The 19,795-nt window shown below is 36.7% G+C and overlaps 1 protein-coding gene across 6 annotated transcripts in view; it reads right to left on the bottom strand.

Moving 5' to 3' along the window:
* The window catches only part of si:ch211-246m6.5 (von Willebrand factor D and EGF domain-containing protein), a 78,372-nt gene that overhangs the window by 31,337 nt on the left and 27,240 nt on the right, over positions 1–19,795 (bottom strand). For all 6 annotated transcript variants that reach the window (XM_058761467.1, XM_058761465.1, XM_058761463.1 and 3 more), the window contains exons 11-16: positions 19,033–19,235; positions 17,400–18,340; positions 11,738–11,874; positions 8,822–8,983; positions 7,454–7,555; positions 4,195–4,309 (exon numbers count right to left, since the gene is read on the bottom strand). In XM_058761467.1, coding sequence (XP_058617450.1) covers positions 4,195–4,309; positions 7,454–7,555; positions 8,822–8,983; positions 11,738–11,874; positions 17,400–18,340; positions 19,033–19,235 — 1,660 coding nt within the window. The remainder of the gene's footprint in view (positions 1–4,194; positions 4,310–7,453; positions 7,556–8,821; positions 8,984–11,737; positions 11,875–17,399; positions 18,341–19,032; positions 19,236–19,795) is intronic.

Genomic DNA, 19,795 nt, shown 5'->3' on the forward strand with positions numbered 1-19,795 from the left:
GGTGCTGGACGTCGCTTGGAGTAACGGCACTGCTGTGGCCTTAGAGAAGAGAGTTTGCCTCCTGCGGGAGCGGACACCGTTGTGGCGGTGGGAACGAGAGAGATAAAGGCTCCTGTGGGAGCGGACACTGCTGCGGTATCTGAAAAAAAGAATCTGGCTTTTGCGGAAGCAGCCACTGCTGCGGCATCTGAAAAGGGAAAGCGGCTTCTGTGGAAGTGAGCACTGCTGCGGCATCTGAAAAGAGAATGTGGCTTCTGCTGAAGTGGCTACTGCTGCGGCATCTAAAAGAAAATGTGGCTTCTGCGGAAGCGGGAACTGTTGCGGCATCTGAAAAGTAGAGATGAGAGGGAAATACAGATAGGGCTCCTGCGGGAGCAGTCACTACTGCGGCAGTGGAGGAATATAGAAAAGGCTCCTGCGGGAGCAGACACTGCTGCGGCAGTGGGGAAATACAGATAGAGCTCCTGTGGGAGCGGTCACTGCTGTTATTAGAAACAGCAGGAAAAGACTGAGATGTGTGGGCCTGTGCTTCAGGCGGAGGCGTCCTCTCGCTAGAGTTGGACAGTGGGGCTGCGGGCCATGGGTAGGGGAAGGGGTTGGGAGTGGGGTAAGGAAAAGACTGTGGATGGGTCTGCACCACTGGTGGAGGCATCCTCACGCTAGCGTCTGCTATGGAAGCTGGAGGTCACTGGAAAGGAAGAGGGGTTAGAAGTAACAGGAGGAAAAGACATGTGAGGGTCTGTGTTGCAAGCAGAGACAGCTTTGCGCTTGTTTCAGCTGCTGTAGCTTCAGGCCACAGGGGTTTGTGGCATTCGGGGAGAAAAGTTGTAGAGCCTATGCAGCCTGCACTGCTAGCATAGGTGGCCTCGCGTTAGTGTCTGCTACGGGAGCTGGAGGCCGCTGAAAAAGAAAGGGGTTAGGGGAAGTAGAAGGAAAGTCTGAGATGGGCCTGCGTTGCAAGCGGAGGCAGCCACATGCTTGCTTCTGCTGCTGTAGCTGTAGGCTGCGGAAAAAAGGGGAGTGGTTTGTGACTTTGGCGGGACATGCTGAAATATCCCGGTAGCCTGCAGTGTTGCCAATTTAGCAATTTGTTGCTGGATTTAACAATTTCTCAGACTACCCTACCGACTTGTTTTCAAAGCAACTAGCAACAAATGTAGCTATTTAAAATTTTTTATTTGGAAACCTTTAAAAAGTGATAAAATTATAAAAAGGCATGCGTTTTTCTCTTAACCACATGAAAGGAAAACGCATTGAAACTAGCTAGCCAGCTAAGTGGCAGTATGCCAGGTACCTAGGAGTACGCACTTCATATATGAATTAAGTTGCAGGTTGCACTTGTTCAATAATTGTTTATGATACGCCTTAATTTTTTAGTTTGTACTTATGATTGTTAATCATTACTGTTGGTCCACTGTGAGATTAATTTTGTTTTCTGGTTAAGATTAATAGTGGAAGAGAAGTTTCACTGTTGATTATCTGACTTATCTATCCATTTATCAAAATGAAATGGGTAAATTAAATACGGGTAAAATGCTGGTGAAAAATGCGGAGAGTTTTGAGTAATTTCAGTGTGTATTCTAAGCACTTGCTTCATGATTACATAATGACATTAACATCCGATGATGTCACAACGTCATTTAACAACTTTTAGCAACAAATGATCTGCCTTTAGCGATTTTTACCTGAAAATTGTTTGGCAAGACTGGTGGCCTGTGCCGCTAGTGGAGACAGCCTCGTGCTAGCATCTGGAAACAGAAGTTAGGGGCCCGGCTGCATACGGTGCTATGAGGCTTTGCTGCGGTAAGAACTGGGGCGTGGCCCAGGCTCGTTGAAGGCCTGCTTCTGCGACCCGACACTTGCGGAGAGCCAGGTCTTGTGCGGGACAATGGTGGTGTTGAGCGAGACGAGTTCGGGGCTTGCTCGATCTATTGGCCGCTTTGGCGGCTGGAGTGGATTTAGGAGTGAGGTTGGCTGATTTGCAGGGTGATGAATAGCGTCGGAATTAATCAGCGTTTGCCTCTGGCTTAAATACCACTTTCCGATCGGAGGAATTGTTGGCGCAGCCGAATGATATGAGGATGCTGGGGAAGTTGAAAGTTTCGGCAGTGGAGGTGAGGTTAAGCCTCAGTGTCAGGGAAATCCTGTGGCTGGTCGAGCAGAGCGGCGGCCACGATGGAGCCTGGAGCTCGGCGGCGATGACTGACGGAGAAGGAGTGATTCTGGGACGGGCGGATTTGCTGCAGAGTATCCGAAAATCCCGAGTATAGGTCTCATTGTTTGGATGGGGGGAAAAAATTAGGTCTATGATATAAAGGCAAGGAGAGAACCAAATGCTGAATGATTAGAGATGATGAAGGTAAGACTGCTTTTATTATTTATAGGGGTTCTCTCTCGAGCTGATTGGATAGATGGTGTGATTACTGATGATGAATTGGCTGTGTTAATTATCTGCGCGTGCTCCTCCCGAAATTTGTTAATAAAACATCACAACGAGACATCATGGAGGTCACCGTGCTCGCTGCTCGACCAGCTAAGCGGCGTTCAGTATCCGATTCTGACGTAATTGTCGCATTTTATACTGCCTCTTGAGCTTGTTAGTATTTGCATGCGATTTGCATACTTCGCAACTATTGGCCAGTCATTTGGACTGGCGTGAGCCAATAGGACTTCAGGAAAGGTTGGAAGGGAAGGAGTTCATATGTGTGTGTTTATATATATATATATATATATATATATGTATATAGTCATGGCCAAAAATATCGGCACCCTTGGTAAATATGATCAAAGAAGGCTGTGAAAATTAATCTGCATTGTTAATCCTTTTGATCTTTTATTAAAAAAATTCACAAAAATCTAACCTTTCATTGGATAATGAGAATTTAAAATGTGGGGGGAAATATCATTATGAAATTAATGTTTTTCTCTAATACACATTGGCCACAATTAATGGCACCCTTTTATTCAGTACTTTTTGAAACCTCCATTTGCCAGTTTAACAGCTCTAAATGTTCTCCTATAATGCTTGATGAGGTTAGAGACACCTGATAAGAGATCAGAGACCATTCCTTCATCCAGAATCACTCCAGACCCTTTAGATTCCCAGCTCCATGTTGGTGCTTCTTCTCTTCAGTTCACTTCACTCATTTTCTATAGGGTTCAGGTCAGAGGACTGGAATGGCCAGCAGAAGCTTGGTTTTGTGCTCAGTGACCCATTTTTGTGTTGTTTTTGAGGTTTGTGTTTGGATTATTGTACGGTTGGAAGATCCAAACATGGCCCATTATAAGATTTCTAACAGAGTCAGTCACTTATCGATTTTTTATCTGTTGGTGTTTGATAGAATCCATGATGCCATGTGTCTAAACAAGATGTCCAGGACCATTTGTTTATTGCTAAATTATTTATTGACATAATAGAATCAACTGACACATACTGGCATATAAAATAAAATCAAGACACAAGGGTGTGCATCAATGTGTTTTTACCACAGTAAAGGCACATTAATATTTACGCCACTTTGCATTATGGTCAACTACACATCTGAACTGTGGTAAATTCACTTCATCTCATGACAGTCCAATACTTCATCCATATCCTATAAAAGTCTCCTGAGACGAAAACAGTATTTAAGAACCTACTGAAATATTACACATCACTACAGACTTAGAGTCTTCTCAGGGTGCTAATAATCCCAAAACTAAAGTTTATTACCAAGTGCTTTGCTTCTTTTTTCTCAAGGCTGTAAAATCCGAAAATGTAACGTCAGCTAATTGAAATTCACAGCGAGCGTTTTCTAGCTGACTCGCCATATAACGTCTCTATTTAGCTGCTGTAATAAGGTCTGTTAGTTAAGCTGTGGGCTTTTAACTTCAAACATACTCAAAGTAGTAACAAGACAGCGTGTCTTTTCAGATCTACCCTACTTCCTTTTACAGTTTGATTATAACCGACAAAGTAAGGCTCTCACGCAATTTTCAATTAAATACACATTGTTAAGGTCACATTTAGTCAGTCTAAGCAGTTCTTTTGTAAAAAAAAATGAGAGTGCAGAAGACTGTTGGGTCGAGTCCCAAAGCTGCTAAAACACGTACTAATTTGTAGCTTAATGCTGTGCCGTGTGTCTACAGGTTCAGATAATGTTCAATATTGTGTGCTAATGTCAGAACTCAGTTTTTCATGTCTACTGTGTTTACCTTGATTAATGGACCAGGTGTATTTGGAGGCCGTGGAGTTACACAGGAGACATGGAACGGAAGGGCTGGAGTCTCCCTCGGCAAAACACATCCCGTCTATATTACATGTCCTCTCCTGAGAAAGAGCATGAGAGAGAGAGAGAGAGAGAGAATAATGATCAGTAATGAAAACTAAATACAAACGTTAAAACAAAGCAAGCTAAATTGCATTAAACAAACCTAAAAATTTCAACATGAAATAAAACTTTGACTTTGACTAATAAAAAGTAACAGGGAAAAGTCACAAGTAACCTACATTGTTAAACTAATTTAACTAAATCAAAAACAAAACAAAAGAAAAAAAACATCTGAATATGAAATAATGATAATAATAATAATAATAATAATAATAATCTAAAAGTAAACTGTCACATTATCATGACTCCTGGACAAACTAAAACATCCACAATGCCGACAAATTAATTTTATTTTTATTTTTTTATACATGGTATACAGAAAGTTTGAAACCTTTACAACCCCAGTGTTTTTTATTTGCATTTCTATACTGTTATAGTATTTATTAATATTTTAAATTAGCTTTTATTTTTATATTTTAAAAGCTCGCATATTAAATTTGTTTTAGCATTTTTGTTATCCCATGTTTGCTTTGCCTTTGCCATTTGTAATATATATACATTTTTCTTTTTAAAATATTTCTATTTAGGTTTCATTTATGTATTGTTTCAATTTTAGTAAATGTATTACTTCAACTTCAACTTGTTTCATTTTATTGTAGCTGCAAAGGCAACATTTCTAATTTCCATTTAATGTTTTGTTTAAGATATGCATATACTGTTTATATAATTCATTTGTATTTTAATTAATGAAACTTATTTATTTATTTATTTTTAGTTTTATTAGTTTTAACAATAACACCGTACAACCCACCTGTATTAAACATAGAAAAAGTTCAAAACCTTTCAAATTATACTAAACTAAACTAAAACTAACTAAATAAAGAAACTAGTAAACTAAAACGTACAATGATAGAGTGAAAACGAATAAAAAAATCAATTTAAAAATAAAACAGAACAAATAAATTCATTACAAAATCAAAAACTATTATAGCCCTAAATCTACTAAATAATAAAAAACAAACAAACCAAAACTATCTAACTAACTAAATAAATAAAAAATACAAGTAGAATGCATAAGTAAAACTCACAATTATAGAGTGAATAAAAAGTAAACTAAATTGAAAAGACAATTTGGGAATGAATGGATGGATGGATGAAATTAAACTAATAATTAATTCTGCACACATTTGTATACATAGCGACTTTCAGTTTGTGCTTTCCCTGGGAATTGAACTCACAACCTTGTCGTTGTTCATGCTAAAGTTTAAGAAAGAACTCCAAGACAGAAAGAAAAAAGAAAGAAGGAAAGACGGAATTTTGTGTGTTATTGAACTGTGCCGTTGAGCGTTCCGTGGTATCCACCAGCGTGGTGATGTTTTGCTACTGCTCACAGTTACACTGCGGCTCAAGCCAACTTCCTCTGTCAAACCTTTGAGATAAACCTCAGTCGTCTTTGCTATAAATCACCAAAGCAAAAAGCCTGGCACTGATACAATCTCTATATTTCAAGTTTTTAATATCCAGCGGGACGTGTAAGTCGCAACGCCTGGAGGACATCCACGGCAAAGCAGAGAAGATAAACACAGACCAAACGGATCCACCTAGATAACTCATCTCTCACGCTGAGATTACATGCTATGTGGCAGCTGAGAAACCCAGAGAAAGAAAGCGAGAGAAGGGGAGGACATCAGGTGCTCAAGGGATCGGTTACTCCGTCAGTCTCTGGTTTCGATGTTGGGAATAATATTGTCTGTTTTCCACATCCACGCTCCGGGTTTTTCCAGCGCACACCCCAGTGGCCTCACGTATCGCTGTTGTCCTGCTACACCGAGAGTAGTTTAGGCACTAAACGGCTATGACAGACTTTTTGCCTTTTGAGTCTATAAACTCGTATCCTCTGCGATTTATTTTCCGGTGGAGAATCCAGGCTATTAGTGTAGGAAGTGTGATTGCGCACAGTGAATATAAAGTGCAGGACGAAGGACAGATGGACAAATGAACAGAAGGGCCATGAGGGAAGTTGTGAGGGAACAATTGTGGATGTTTTTAAACATAGTACAACAAATAACCTTCGTTCAAAAGCTATTTAGAATCTGTTAAAACGGTTTTAAATAAAACAGGGGTTTCTGAACAAATGCTGTATTGAAATGTGCATTCTTTATATATTGTTCTCCACTTTATTTTGTAATTATTTCAGATCAAACTAAATGTATCTCGAAATTAAGATGATAAAAATTGGATATTTGTGATATTTAATGAATTAATACATATTATTACTAAATTATATTGCTTCTATTTTAATAATAATAATAATATAGAGAAATGTTAATAATACATTTTAATAAACTTAAGAATTTAAAATCAAACATCAGCAGTAATATCACTGTTTTTTGCATTTTTGCAAACAACAAATTTTGTTAATTTATCAATAATATAACAATAATAATATTGATATTTATTATCAGTTTTATATTATTATTATTATTATTATTATTAATAATAATTTCTAATATATACATGCAAACTATACTTATGAATATTATTTATTAATATTAGTGTGTGTTTATTATTAATAATATTCATAGTTATATTTACATATAATATAATATACATTATTATTATTATTATTAAGACATGTATTATATATTCATATATTGTTGTACATCAAAATTAATACAAATTATAGAGAGATATATTAACAAATTTTTATAATATAAAATCAAACCATCAGCAGTACTGTCACTGTTTCTTGAATTTTCTTTTACATAATAAATTACTTAAATTTATTTGATCAATAATATAATATAATATAATATAATAAGATTTATTAGCAGTTTTATATATATATATATATATATATATATATATATATATATATATATATATATATACATATATTATAATTATTAAGATATACATGTGAAATATAATTAGGAATATTATTTATTAATCTGACAATGCAAATATAGTTACAAGGCATGCAGTAACTAGTTGGGAGAAATGCTATGTGCATATGTGTATGTGTATTTTTATTTCACATTTTTGTGTGCTAATCGTGAGCAAAATATGAGAAACGAAGGACCATTCAAAATCTATAGCTCTATTTACGCATGTATGACTAATAAGTGTTTGAATATCATTACCTTCATCTTGCAGAGTCCAGATGCAGTCACACACAGCTGGCAAATACCGTCATAAAGCGTTAAAAATTTGCCCTCGCTATACTGACGACCATCATTAGTCACCTAAAGAAGAAAAAGAGAATTAGAAAGGTTTAGATACCTATCCTGAGTAAATATAATATTACTAATAAAAAAGTCTAATAGAGCTTAATGTGCATTCAACCATCTATCATTTATCCCAAAATAAACCCTGACAACTTAAAATTGTGTGGTTGATTCCACATAAAGCTGTTTATTATATAGCTACTTAACAAAAACCTCAACAACTTGACATGAACATTGATATGAGTTATAATGTGAGAAAAAAAGAGACAAAAACACTAACAACAACCAGAAAAAAACAGCGAAATATTAGGACTGCCATATCAACCAAAAGAAATGTGTAATAAAGATAACACGAAAAGCATATTAAGAAATATTTATGGTCAGTAAACCTTCTCAGCTCATCCGCCTCTGGCAGGTGATGCAAAAACGTACAACTTCTTGTAATACTTCAGACTTCAGTGTCTTTAGCAGCACTAGTTTGTGTAAATCCAAAAGCGAGGTTAATTTTTCACCCCCTCAGTGAGTGTTAATCCCAGAAGCCTTTGAGATTAATGCGGGCAGGAGTTTAGGTGGATTTCGAGATGTATTACCTCACGGATACGTCTTTGCGCTGACCTTCAGAGACACCCTGTGGCTCTTTCAACATTTAAATTTATGTTAATGATTCTCCTCATCACAGGCCATCCATTTTTTACATCAGTAAACACACTCATTAACACGTACACACATAGATCAAGCCTCACTCTGGGATTGAGCGCCGAGGTCAATGATCGCAAGACCTGAATTGAGTTTACGAACTTTTTAATGTTTATGTTAGTCATATACTTAAAGATAAAGCCAAATTGGTTTCCAATATGGGTCGTCAAAGCATAAAAATGATTAAAATGATTGTGTTGCCTTTATGGCTGTCATTCGGAATGGAAAAGCTCTCCTCCATCTCACGGCTCGGCGATTTTGGCGTGATATAATATTTTAAAGCGCCCGGTACGCGTCATTTAGCTTGGCCTCAAAGAGCGTGTGCGGCCGGCATAAATTCAAGCTGATTTTAAATGTTAAAACCCACAACTGTGAAGGAGACTTCCTGCGTAATTGCATTTTGCCAACGTTCTCAATTCAATGGCCGCTTCAGCTTTCAATCACAATGGAAAGTTTCGAAAAAGATGGCCTGCTTTTATCCGAACGATGACATTTTGATGCATTCAGTCACCGCAAAAAGCGGCAGTGGAAAATCAATCACATGAACCCTCGGACAGATCCCCGTCCCTGAGATTGATGGACAGGTACCTTAATCTCCCATCTGGCATAGGGCTGCTCGCTGGCCGTGAAGTCCATCGTGTCGACGGCCATGTTGCTGAGTCTCGGGACGGAGCAGTCCACCGCTTTAGAGCTCAAGAAGGACGCTTTGGTTCTGCCTTCCTCTTCAGGGATCCAAACTCCATTCATGTGCTAAAAAAAACATCAGTGGAAATTAATTGTTTATGTTTGAAAGGGACATCCAAAAAGAAGTACATTATAATAATGTAGAAATAATATTTAAAATAATATACTTAAGTGTGAACTGAATGTAATGTTTTTGGATAATTAATTGTTATGTACAATTAAATGTATTATTATAGTTTAAATACATATTCAGTCCAATTAGTTAAAATTAAAAGTGCTTTTTTGACTCACTTAAGTAGGACTTGACTACATCTTCATTTGTAATTTCAAACTACTTCTACTGCTGAATGTACTGGTATTAATACAAGTTCATAGTAAACTAAAATATACTTTTTGTAATTTCTGTTGAACTTATATGCCATGCATTTAAATATATTTGTAATGATCAGGGTTAGGCTATTATAGTAATAAAAAAATAATAATAAAATAAAATATAAGCTATATAACAATATAGATATATAACTTTCAACTATATAGACAAAAATAATAATAATAAAGATGAAAAATAAAAATAAAAATTTAACTAAAATTAATATTAATAAAATTATATATATAGCCTAAAGGAATTCATAATATTAATAAACATACTTGTTTAGTGTGCACAGCAATAATGATTGTAATAATGAATAATAATGATTTAAAATGTAGGGCTACTTCAAAAACTTTTCATTTGACATTGACAAAGTGCAATTTATAAAAGAGTACTTAAACATGTTAAGAAATAGTCATGACAATGAACGCTCTTTAAGTACACTTAAGTGGATTTTAGTTTGTTAATATACTATTTTTTTTTTTTTTTTTTTTTTTTTAATACTGTATACTTTAGCATTTGAAGTGCACTACAAGTGCACATTCAATATAATTACCCACAATTTTTTTTTCTTAATTTTTTTAATGTTGTACTTATTTTTAATTAATTAATTTTTTTTTTAAACAAGTGCAAAAAATGCATAGTTTTATCTCAAGCAGAAAATCCTGTCAATTTATTCACATTCAAGTCATTCCAAACCTGTATGAATTTGTTTCTTACGTGCAACAAAAGAATGACATATTTTGAAGAATGTCCTGGCTACTCTTTTACATATAATAAAAGTAAATGAAAGACAGAAACATTTGAAACAACATTAGAGTAAGTAAAAAAGGTCAAATTTAAATTTTAGGTGAACGTTTTCTTTAAATTCAACCCACATTTATCAGAAGATATGCTAAAACTTTAGTATGGGCATATGTGCTTCAGTTGTTCACAACTGTTTGGGATAAAACTGCAAATTAGAGCAATCTTCACCCCTGGGCCTTCATTTTTTGAGAAAAACAGAAACAGCTAGAATAATGAATGTCAAACCAATTTGCTCAAATGGGATGACCTCACACAGCAGGCGAAACACCCCCTGAGAAAAGACGGCGGGAAAAGTGGGTGGTTCAGAAATATCTGAGCGGCGGAATTCAAATGAAAGGAAAGCATGCAGGGGAGCATATTCAAATTTGCATGGTGGGATTCGTTAGTTACATTTGCTTTTTAACCATGATGTTTTCAGTTCCCAAAGACTCCAAAGCTGTATTTGTAAAAACTAAAAATATTAATTTCAAAATTACCCTTTGGTTTGCCATCAGATGCATTTAATATGTTCCTCTGGCTTATTCAAAACCAACTACCAAGACGTAATAGAAGTCAAATAGAAAGGAGATATGAACTTTTCATAATTTCTGCAGCATTCAAGGTTAAAAGTATGTTTTTGAGCTATTTAAAGGGCTCTAGGGTATTTTGGACCACGAGGGTTAAACTCAGCCCTGCAAGTTATGGATTTGACATCATGAAATTAACTTTGAGCCCAAAACTTTTAAGTAAAACAGACAGTTTAATAAAGGAATCAGCAGCCGATATAAATCCTCAGATAATTACAGCACATTATGTGTGTTTTGCATGTTGTTTACTGGTCTTATTGTGTGGTGTTTTCTTTGTATGTGCTCTGCTGTCTTGACTGATTACTGTTTTTATTGCTTTGGTTATCTCCTCAGATGTCCCCTATGCCTTTCCCCCTTCATTCTTCTAATTAAATATACAAACAGATGGCAAGCAGGTATTAAAAAAAAAGCCATGCTAAGATGCATAAAGACTCCTTGATGAAATATTAAAGAAGACTGGCTTAGAAGAGTTGAACGTGATCTTATAATCATTATAAAAAAGGGGGGAAAAAGCACAAAAAATTGCAAAAAAGATGGATAGATTGGTGTAATATATGTAGGTTGTATGTAGAAATTGTGTATATATTTATAAACTGTTTCATTTATTTTCATTTTCTTCTTTTTCAAATAACTATGATCATGTTTGATACACACACACACACACACACACACACACACACACACACACACAGTATTAAATAAAAGTATTATATAATAATACATTTTATAATATAATATTGTGTATTATACCAAATATATTACATATAAAAGACTATATAGTAATACAAATTACTATTATTATATATTTTATTAAGGTTTATTGTTTTATAATATGCATATATATTATAATATATTATATTATAATAATATAATATATTATAATAAATAAAATAATAAAATAAATTAATTAAAATAATAGAATAATCATATATATATATATATATATATATATATATATATATAATTTAAATACTATAATAAATTATTATTAAGTGATACTTAAATGTTTTATGAAATACTAAATTTGTCTCTTTACAATTTGCCTAATAAACACAAGTAACATCTTTTTTGTCTCACCTTTAGTTTGGTTACAAGACACGAAAGGTCAGGTGTGTCGATGAAACCCAGCCCAAAAACCCTCACGCTGTCACAGTCGAACTCACGTACGTCACACAAACCGCTGTTCTCCAGATCGGTGATTTCTATTGGCTGACCTGAGGAAACCAAAGAAAACAGACAAATTACAGAAAATTATAAAGCTCACATTGTTAGGGTTTATTCACATGACCTTAAAAAGAGCATAAGTAACAGTAGTGGTGGTTGATTTAGCAACTTCTCCTTTTAAGGCCTATTCAAGAGGGTGTGGTCTATTCAATGGGCGTGGTATGTTAGGGGCGTGTCCTTGACACTGCAGTTTTACTCCTCAAGACAACCAAACACACACACACACACACACACATAAATACACACACTTGCTCGGTAGAAAGCAATTTGGGGAGTAAATGGAAAAAGTACAGACTTTTCTGGGTCACACGGTCAAATCCAATGTGTTCTTTATCATTCAACTCAACAACCTCAATCAAAACCTCATAGAAAAAGTCTTTCAGTTGAATGAGCCTCCAAAAATGACAGTCTGCCGTCTACTCATTGTTGATTCATTGAAAAGCCACTATGGGAGTCTTGTTAAACCCGAAAACTCCATTGTAAATTTATGTGAAGTCTTTAATAATGTGCACTCCCCGTCCTTTCCAAAAACCACCAGTGAATAAAGTTTCCGAGACTCAAATGGAAAAATGCAACACCGGCAGTTTGAAAGACGCAGTTAAACCAAACGAAAGTCAATTCCAAGTACATCGCCGCTAACAAACAAACAAACAAACAAACAAAACAATCCCGGCTTTAAGCTATACAATACATCACTAAATATTCAGACTGCTGGATTCTGACCTTGCCAGCCTGCATTTGTCTTTAAACAGGGAATAGATTCATTCGGCAAACATTACGGTATAATTAGAGCTGGGAAAATTAACGTTCTCCATAACTGAGGTTCTTAAATAATGCAAACGAGTAAATACGAACTTGTTTGGGCGTCTCTCAGGCCTTATAAAACACAACAACATTTAATATAGTTTCAGCGACAGGCTGAAATGACTGTACCGTGGCTGCATTACGCTTGATTAATGCCATTATCGCTCCCATCTCGGCTCATTTCAAATCAGTGTTTTTATTACCAGAGCATAACCTTACGTTCGGATCTCCGCGGGGCGGAAGTCTATTTGAATCACATATCTGAGACTCAAACGGAAAATGGATGTATTGGGACGGGATGCTAAACTAAGCCAGAAGTGTAGTGAATATCTATAAATGGAGAAGGAAAACAATGAGAGATATCAGAGAAAATGGCCCTCGGAGGAGAACAATTAAGCACAGAGTGAGTGCTAATGAATTTTAGCCTCATCACAGAACCTCCTCCAGATGGTCTCATTTTGTGTAATTTTACACTGGGTAAAAAAGTGATAATAAAATAATTACAAAAACAAATCGCCCCCATAACACTGTTTAGGAAAGATATACTACCATCAGATACAATTAAGTTCATTTTTTATTATTTTTGAAGACAAATTTGTGAGCTATGCAATGAAAGTACCACATTTGATAAAGAAAATATGCTATTAAATGTTTTGTTAGCTTAAAAATAATAAAAAATAAAATATACAGAAAATATTAAAGTATTAAAAATATTATTTGATGCTGAATTTTCATAAACTCCAAAGACGTTATTTTTTGCATGCATATTTGCATATTTTATGCATTTATCAACATATAGCCTGTGTAAACTATATAATATAAACTATAAGTATAAACTATAATATAAATCTATCACATATATGCTGTTTATTAACATTTAAGGACATTATCTCATAAACTGTTTAAAATCATACAGACATTCACTTTTAAAAATTACCTTTCCAAAATGTGCATATTTTATGCATTTGCCTACATACAGCCTGCTATATATATTATATCAAAATTTCTTAAAATGTATAATTATAAACTATAATATATACACGTATATAGACTTACATGTCTTTATTATATCATATAACTTTACCTATTCAAAATGCATAAGGCCTGTTTCCCCATTTCAATGATTCTTGTAACTCCTGAGTCAAACAATTAACATGTTATGTGACATCATGTGCTAATCAATTAGCTAACCATTAAAAAGATATTAGCAGTTAAAACAAGGATCATTATGGCTTCAAAACAAGCCACAAAATCTAGGACCTTAAAATAAAAAAAAGCTTCACTCTCACTGCAGGAGTACCACACATATACCTTCCTAATCGCCTTGGAGATCAAAAATGTTCAGCTCAGCAGGTCAGTGAGGTGATTTTCAGATTTTCCCATGATTCACTCTGCTCCCGAGCTCCTAAAATGCAGATCTGAACCAGACAAGCCTCGAGCACTGACGCAGTGTACACACACACACACACACACACACACTCTCACACACTGTCCCTGACCGGCCAGGAAGGGAGCGTGAGAGATATTCAGGAGTTTTTAATCTCTGCCACAAGGGCGAATGCTGGTGCTTTATGTTTGAAGAGAAATGATAAATGAGGAGCGATCGAGATGACTCACTGAACCTGCTGTATAAAAAAAGAAAAAAAAGATGAATCTAAGAGGAGTCCTTTCTACAGAATGTGACCCCCGCCTCACAGCTGAATAAAAGGCAAAAGTGAGGTTTTCCAGATTGTTCCACTACTGAATGAAACCCAAATATGCACAGGTATTGAATCCAGTCTGATTGCCTTTTCTATAGACTTGATTTTCACTCTACCTGGAATTATGTGAAATAAAGAGTAGTGCAGCTTCATTCCGGACACCCTTCATGTTGGCAGTAATAGCATAAAATGTGCCACAAGACTAAGGAGAATATGTGATGTGCAGTTTTCCGGCATGTGCAAAATTGAAATTGAATCCCTTTAGTTCCTTTTCCTCCTCATTTTCAAATCTTGAGGAGAATCTACTGAACACACAGCCTGAAAATGTAGTAAGAATGCACCATTTGTATACTACAGGAATCATTCAGGCAAAACGAAAGCTCATTATTTACTCACCACATTCCAAACTTGTATGGCGTTATTTTGGTGTTTTCAAGCTTGAAAGATCATTGTACGAGAAGAGCTGCGTAATCTTCAGAATATTAGCTTATTCTGTTTCACATGCAGAAAAAAAAAATACATTATGCGATATTGGAACGATGTGGGAGTAAATAATGACAGAAATATCATTTTAGGGTGCACTGTTTCTTTAAAAGGGTCATGGATTTGCATTAGTCCAGTATTTACTATTCTTACTATTCTATTTTTTTCCTTATTCAATTTTTATTTGTAGCATAGTAAAGAAAAGAGCAAAAATTGGATTGCTAAACATCATAAGCCACATTCAAAGTTACATTGTCCAAATGAGCAGCACAGTTCTGTGCATTAGAGCATAACTACGAAAAAAACTTAAGAACACTAGAAAAAAATTACATTGCATAGAATTCTTTGTATACTATTTTTTTTTAAATAACAATAAGTGGTGTGCAGTTGTCATCTTAAAATAAAAATGGTTGTTTATTCAACTTTTTTTTGGCCGTCCAATCAACAAGCGATGAAAATGTAGTGACAGTAATGATCTCCAGTTTATTAATTAATCTGGAAATGGAAGGTCATATTGAGCACAATGGATTGTGGGATACAGTGTGCTCTGTGGTATACTCCACTCTTTGGCTAATGTCCGTAAAAATGCATACAGTACACAGTATACATGCTGTATTTATCAGAAATAAATGAAGCATGTTAGCATGCTAACGTATTCACAAATCATGAGGCCAAATGTGAGCACAAACAAAATGAAGCCCTGCAAAAATCCACATTTGACTAGATGAAGTGGAAATAAAGTCAACCGAAAATGCTTAGGCATAAACGTGTCATGGACTTCCAAAAAAACTAATGGATGGCGATCCCAGATGTGGAAGAGGCATCAGCCAATGATCAGTTGGGCAATTAAGCAGATTTATCTAGCCGTCCTCCCTGTGCTACCTTGCACGTTGATCCTAGCCTGGTTACCATAAATCAGAGCTTGCTCTCGGAGAGGTTGAAAAACGTCAGTCTGTGATAAACAGCCCTCTCTAGCGCTCCTAATCTGTTCGCTAATTTGTGTTAAAACTCCCATTTCGTCACCACGGCAGCCCCAGGGAGCATGTGAAAAACGTCGAGGGAGATAACGGCTTAGCGAAGACTCCAATGCTAATCAGAGAGCCAGCATGGGCGTCTGGCAAAGAGCCAGGCGTTAGCATACCTGCATAACAATATCTCATTGATATGAAGGTTGGCTGGGTAAGCTAATGGCACTTCTGAGCCTTGCTGCTATTGCCAGAAACAATCAGTTGATAAACACGCTCAGTGACTTTGCCATTTGAAAAGGAGTTCCATACAACAATTCAAATAATTCACATAATCAATAAAAAACACACTTGCTCAATCGCACGCCATCTGCGGTTTCTTTGAAGACATGCTTGAGGGAGTAGGAAATTATTCTTTGCCGAGTGTAAGGGCAAGGAATGCAGAACAACAGCATCCAAAGCAAAATATAATTAAAAGGAATTGAAGGCACACAACAAACAACAAGACACTAAAAATACATACTTGATGAAAAGAGCTGGCACAGGAAAAAATTTCATCTAATGCCACAGAAATGCTGTGGCACCTTGGCCACCATCTGGTAATGGCAGCTGTAGTGAACACTGTACTTGTGCCAATGTACAGGATTTTAATTACACACATTTGGCCAAAAGAGCAGCGGAAGTACTGACCCATAGAGATGCAACATCACATCACACTAGACAGTCATCTACTTACAGATCAATGCTTGTAAATGCAATGATAAATTGCTGAATTTGTAACATCAACTGCTATCACACAAGCCCTAGAGTTATCTATTAAGGAAATAAGAATTATATGTTCAAATTGTGGTGCACTGCTCACATTGTACCCGGTTTATCTCCAGGAGCAGGAAGTGATGTGGCCTTTAAACAGGAATTGATATTGCAAGGATTTGGAAACTTCTCCTGTTCTTCTAAGAAAAATACCCTTGTAATCTCACTGGCGTCTCAACAATCTCCCAGATTTGTGCTCTGATCTACCGAGATACTATAAACACTATAAAAGCAACAGATACTAATCCCCACGACCAAATTACTTAAGACAATACTGCATTTGACTTTTGAATTTATAGCTTTGCCCTCTTAATATAAGTCAACAATTGTCTCAATTGTGCTTCAACTTTAGCAGAAACACCTTAGATTCTTAAAAGAGACATGCCATAAAGTCACCTGAGCTATGAATGAACAACCTCTAATTAATAGCCTAAATCTCCTCTCAGACCACACATCTTATGTAGAAAACTTTCAAACGGCTCCATCATGTCTAGAGAGAGTGAGAACAAAGGTGGACGTTCCCCAGTCACCTGAACAAAGCCTCAAAGATAACTTTGATCCTCAACTGTGTTCCCTGTTCAAATCTCACAGCCCCCTGCAGGCACGTCACACAATACATGTTGTAGTACCCCATATGGCTTCTTATTAATAGCTATTTTGCCATAAGTTCAGCCTAGGGTGTTTCTGATAATCGAGGATCCCTGTGGATCACATTTGAAGCAACAGATGGATGTCAAAACGATCACTTACTGATAGTGAGACTGCAGTCATAAAAGCTGTAGCCCGGATAGCACTGACATCCCCACTCTACACATTCCCCATTCCCGTTACAGAAATTCGGACAACGTAGGGCTGTTGCGATATCCACCAACGGTCTGGAAGCTTCCTGAGAACGCTGGGTCCGGTTCTCCAACCACTTCCTCTCACATTCGTTCTCCAGGAAGGGCACAAGGGCGTCCTCCCAGGCCAAATCATCTTTCAACTGAAGATCCAGGATGCAGAGATCCACAGCTTCTTCCAGGCGCCGACCCAGCAGACTCTTGCATACTGTGCCCACGGTTGAGTTCGCCAAGGCCAGTTGGCAGACCTCCAAAGCTTTGGCAGAAGTGAGGCTACTAGGTGTCGGCCAGGAAGGGTAGGCAGCTGGACGGCTGGAAGAACGGTGGTCATCTGGAAAGAAGTAGGCAAAACTTTCGAGGTCAGTCTGGCTTAGGGCCTGGACGGTGTAAACGGGCAAAAAGTCAAGGGTTTGTCTCTTAGGCCTTCCACCTGAGCTTGGTAAGGGCACCTTAGATTCGTTCAAGCGAGGAGCGTCAACTTTAAATAATGAGTCTAATTCTAACTCCTCTAAAGAAGGAGAGTTCTCTGCCAGACTTTGGGACACTTGAGACTTCAGTTTAACACCTAATTCTGACACTTCAGCCCACGCCTCCCGCTTCTGGACGTTACTGGTGGAGACGGGTTTAACGGCGTACTCGGCAGTGGCATCTTTGAAGGGGAACAAGGATGTGTAATCTGTGTCATCGTGAGATATGCAGCGAGAGATGGGAGGCAGGTTTAATAGGCCTTCGGAGGCACGTGCTGAATGGAGGGACAGGCTGTATCCCTTTTGACAAGCACAGAAATTCCACTTTATCTCCTCATCCACGGCAGGTGGCGTGCTGTCAAACAGGCTCTCCCCAGGCGCAATCCTGACACGGAGAAATAAAACAAAAATATGACTGTCTCAAATCAGCCTTTGAATTAAGCCCTCAAGCACTGCGTCAAGAGAGGATTTAGAGTTCGAGAAAGGTTAGCCCATTAGATTAGAGACTTTCCTCTGCTTTAATTATATTTGACATTAAAACGAGCAAATCAAGGTTAAATGGTGATGCAAACTCTAATCTGAAACCGAACTGATATCCAAGTCTCCTACTTACTCCTACTTATTTGGTATCTTTTGGAAGTTTTCAGCTTGTAAATGTGTGGCATTTTTTGTATATATATCTGAACATTTTCATAGTTCTCACCAGCATTATAGCTCCATATTTCTGACCAGGACCATTAGTTAAATCTACAGGTATACCTTAGAGAAGGGCACCAGTCCAGTCCTGTGTCCTCCTGAGTTTAAAACTTACCCTAACCAAACACAAATTAAGATGTTCAGAATTACTTGCAAATTATAGAAAGGTGGGTTAAATTGGGATTGATACTAAAGTATGCAGGACACTAGCCCTCCAGGACTGGAGTTGAAGAGCCTTAGAGGACCTTAGTGGCTCACCTCATGACAGCTTTAGTTCTGACTAGATTTATTACCCGTCTTAAACTAAACAGCTCAATTAAGTGCCGTATATTGTTTCTAATGATATATCGACTACATGGATGTTGAAAAAGCATTTCTCACCTCCAGCCCTGAACGAATTCCTCTAGGTCTTTGTCACGGTAGCTTGTGCCTGCAGGATGGTGGAGGTCGTTGTGGCTGTTCCGGTCAAATAACCCACACAGGCCTCTGGTGGCGTTAAAGTCCTGACTTGGAGCTCTGACGGACAGACTCATTCCCCAGTCACTGACGTCTGCTCGCACAAACGCCCCTGAGGCAAAAACGATCTGCAGGGGTCAAACGAAAATCACCTAAATTCTTAGATAGTTAATGTTAAACATTAAATCAAAATCAGGTCATGCTGACCCTTAAATATGCAAGGCAAGTATTTGGATTTGTATTAAAATATCATGTTATGCATTTAAAATAAAAGATGGAGAAAAAAATCTACAAAGAGAAAAACCTGTTCATTTATATTTCTATTTATTATTAATATATTTTTATATTCTGTATATTTGACAACAAATATTATTTATAATATATTATTAATTTATATACATAAATATATTTATTTTTCACTGTCTGTCCATGCATACACTGGGTCTATCTTAAATTATTACTTCATCAATTACCTAAACTAAACTTCAGTTTACCCCAGCTTTAATCATAAACTAAATGCACATGCTAGTAAAAGATCCCATTTCCCTGCCAGCTGGTTACGAGGACATTAGTGACAATTTGTCAAGAGTCTACATCAGAATATTACAAATCTAGATAAATTTAGTCATCACAAAACACTTTCTCATTCAAACTGTGTCACAATGCAACAATGACAACATCTGCTACA

Source organism: Onychostoma macrolepis, chromosome 22 (assembly GCF_012432095.1).
Source record: "Onychostoma macrolepis isolate SWU-2019 chromosome 22, ASM1243209v1, whole genome shotgun sequence".
NCBI classification, from domain to species: Eukaryota; Metazoa; Chordata; class Actinopteri; order Cypriniformes; family Cyprinidae; genus Onychostoma; species Onychostoma macrolepis.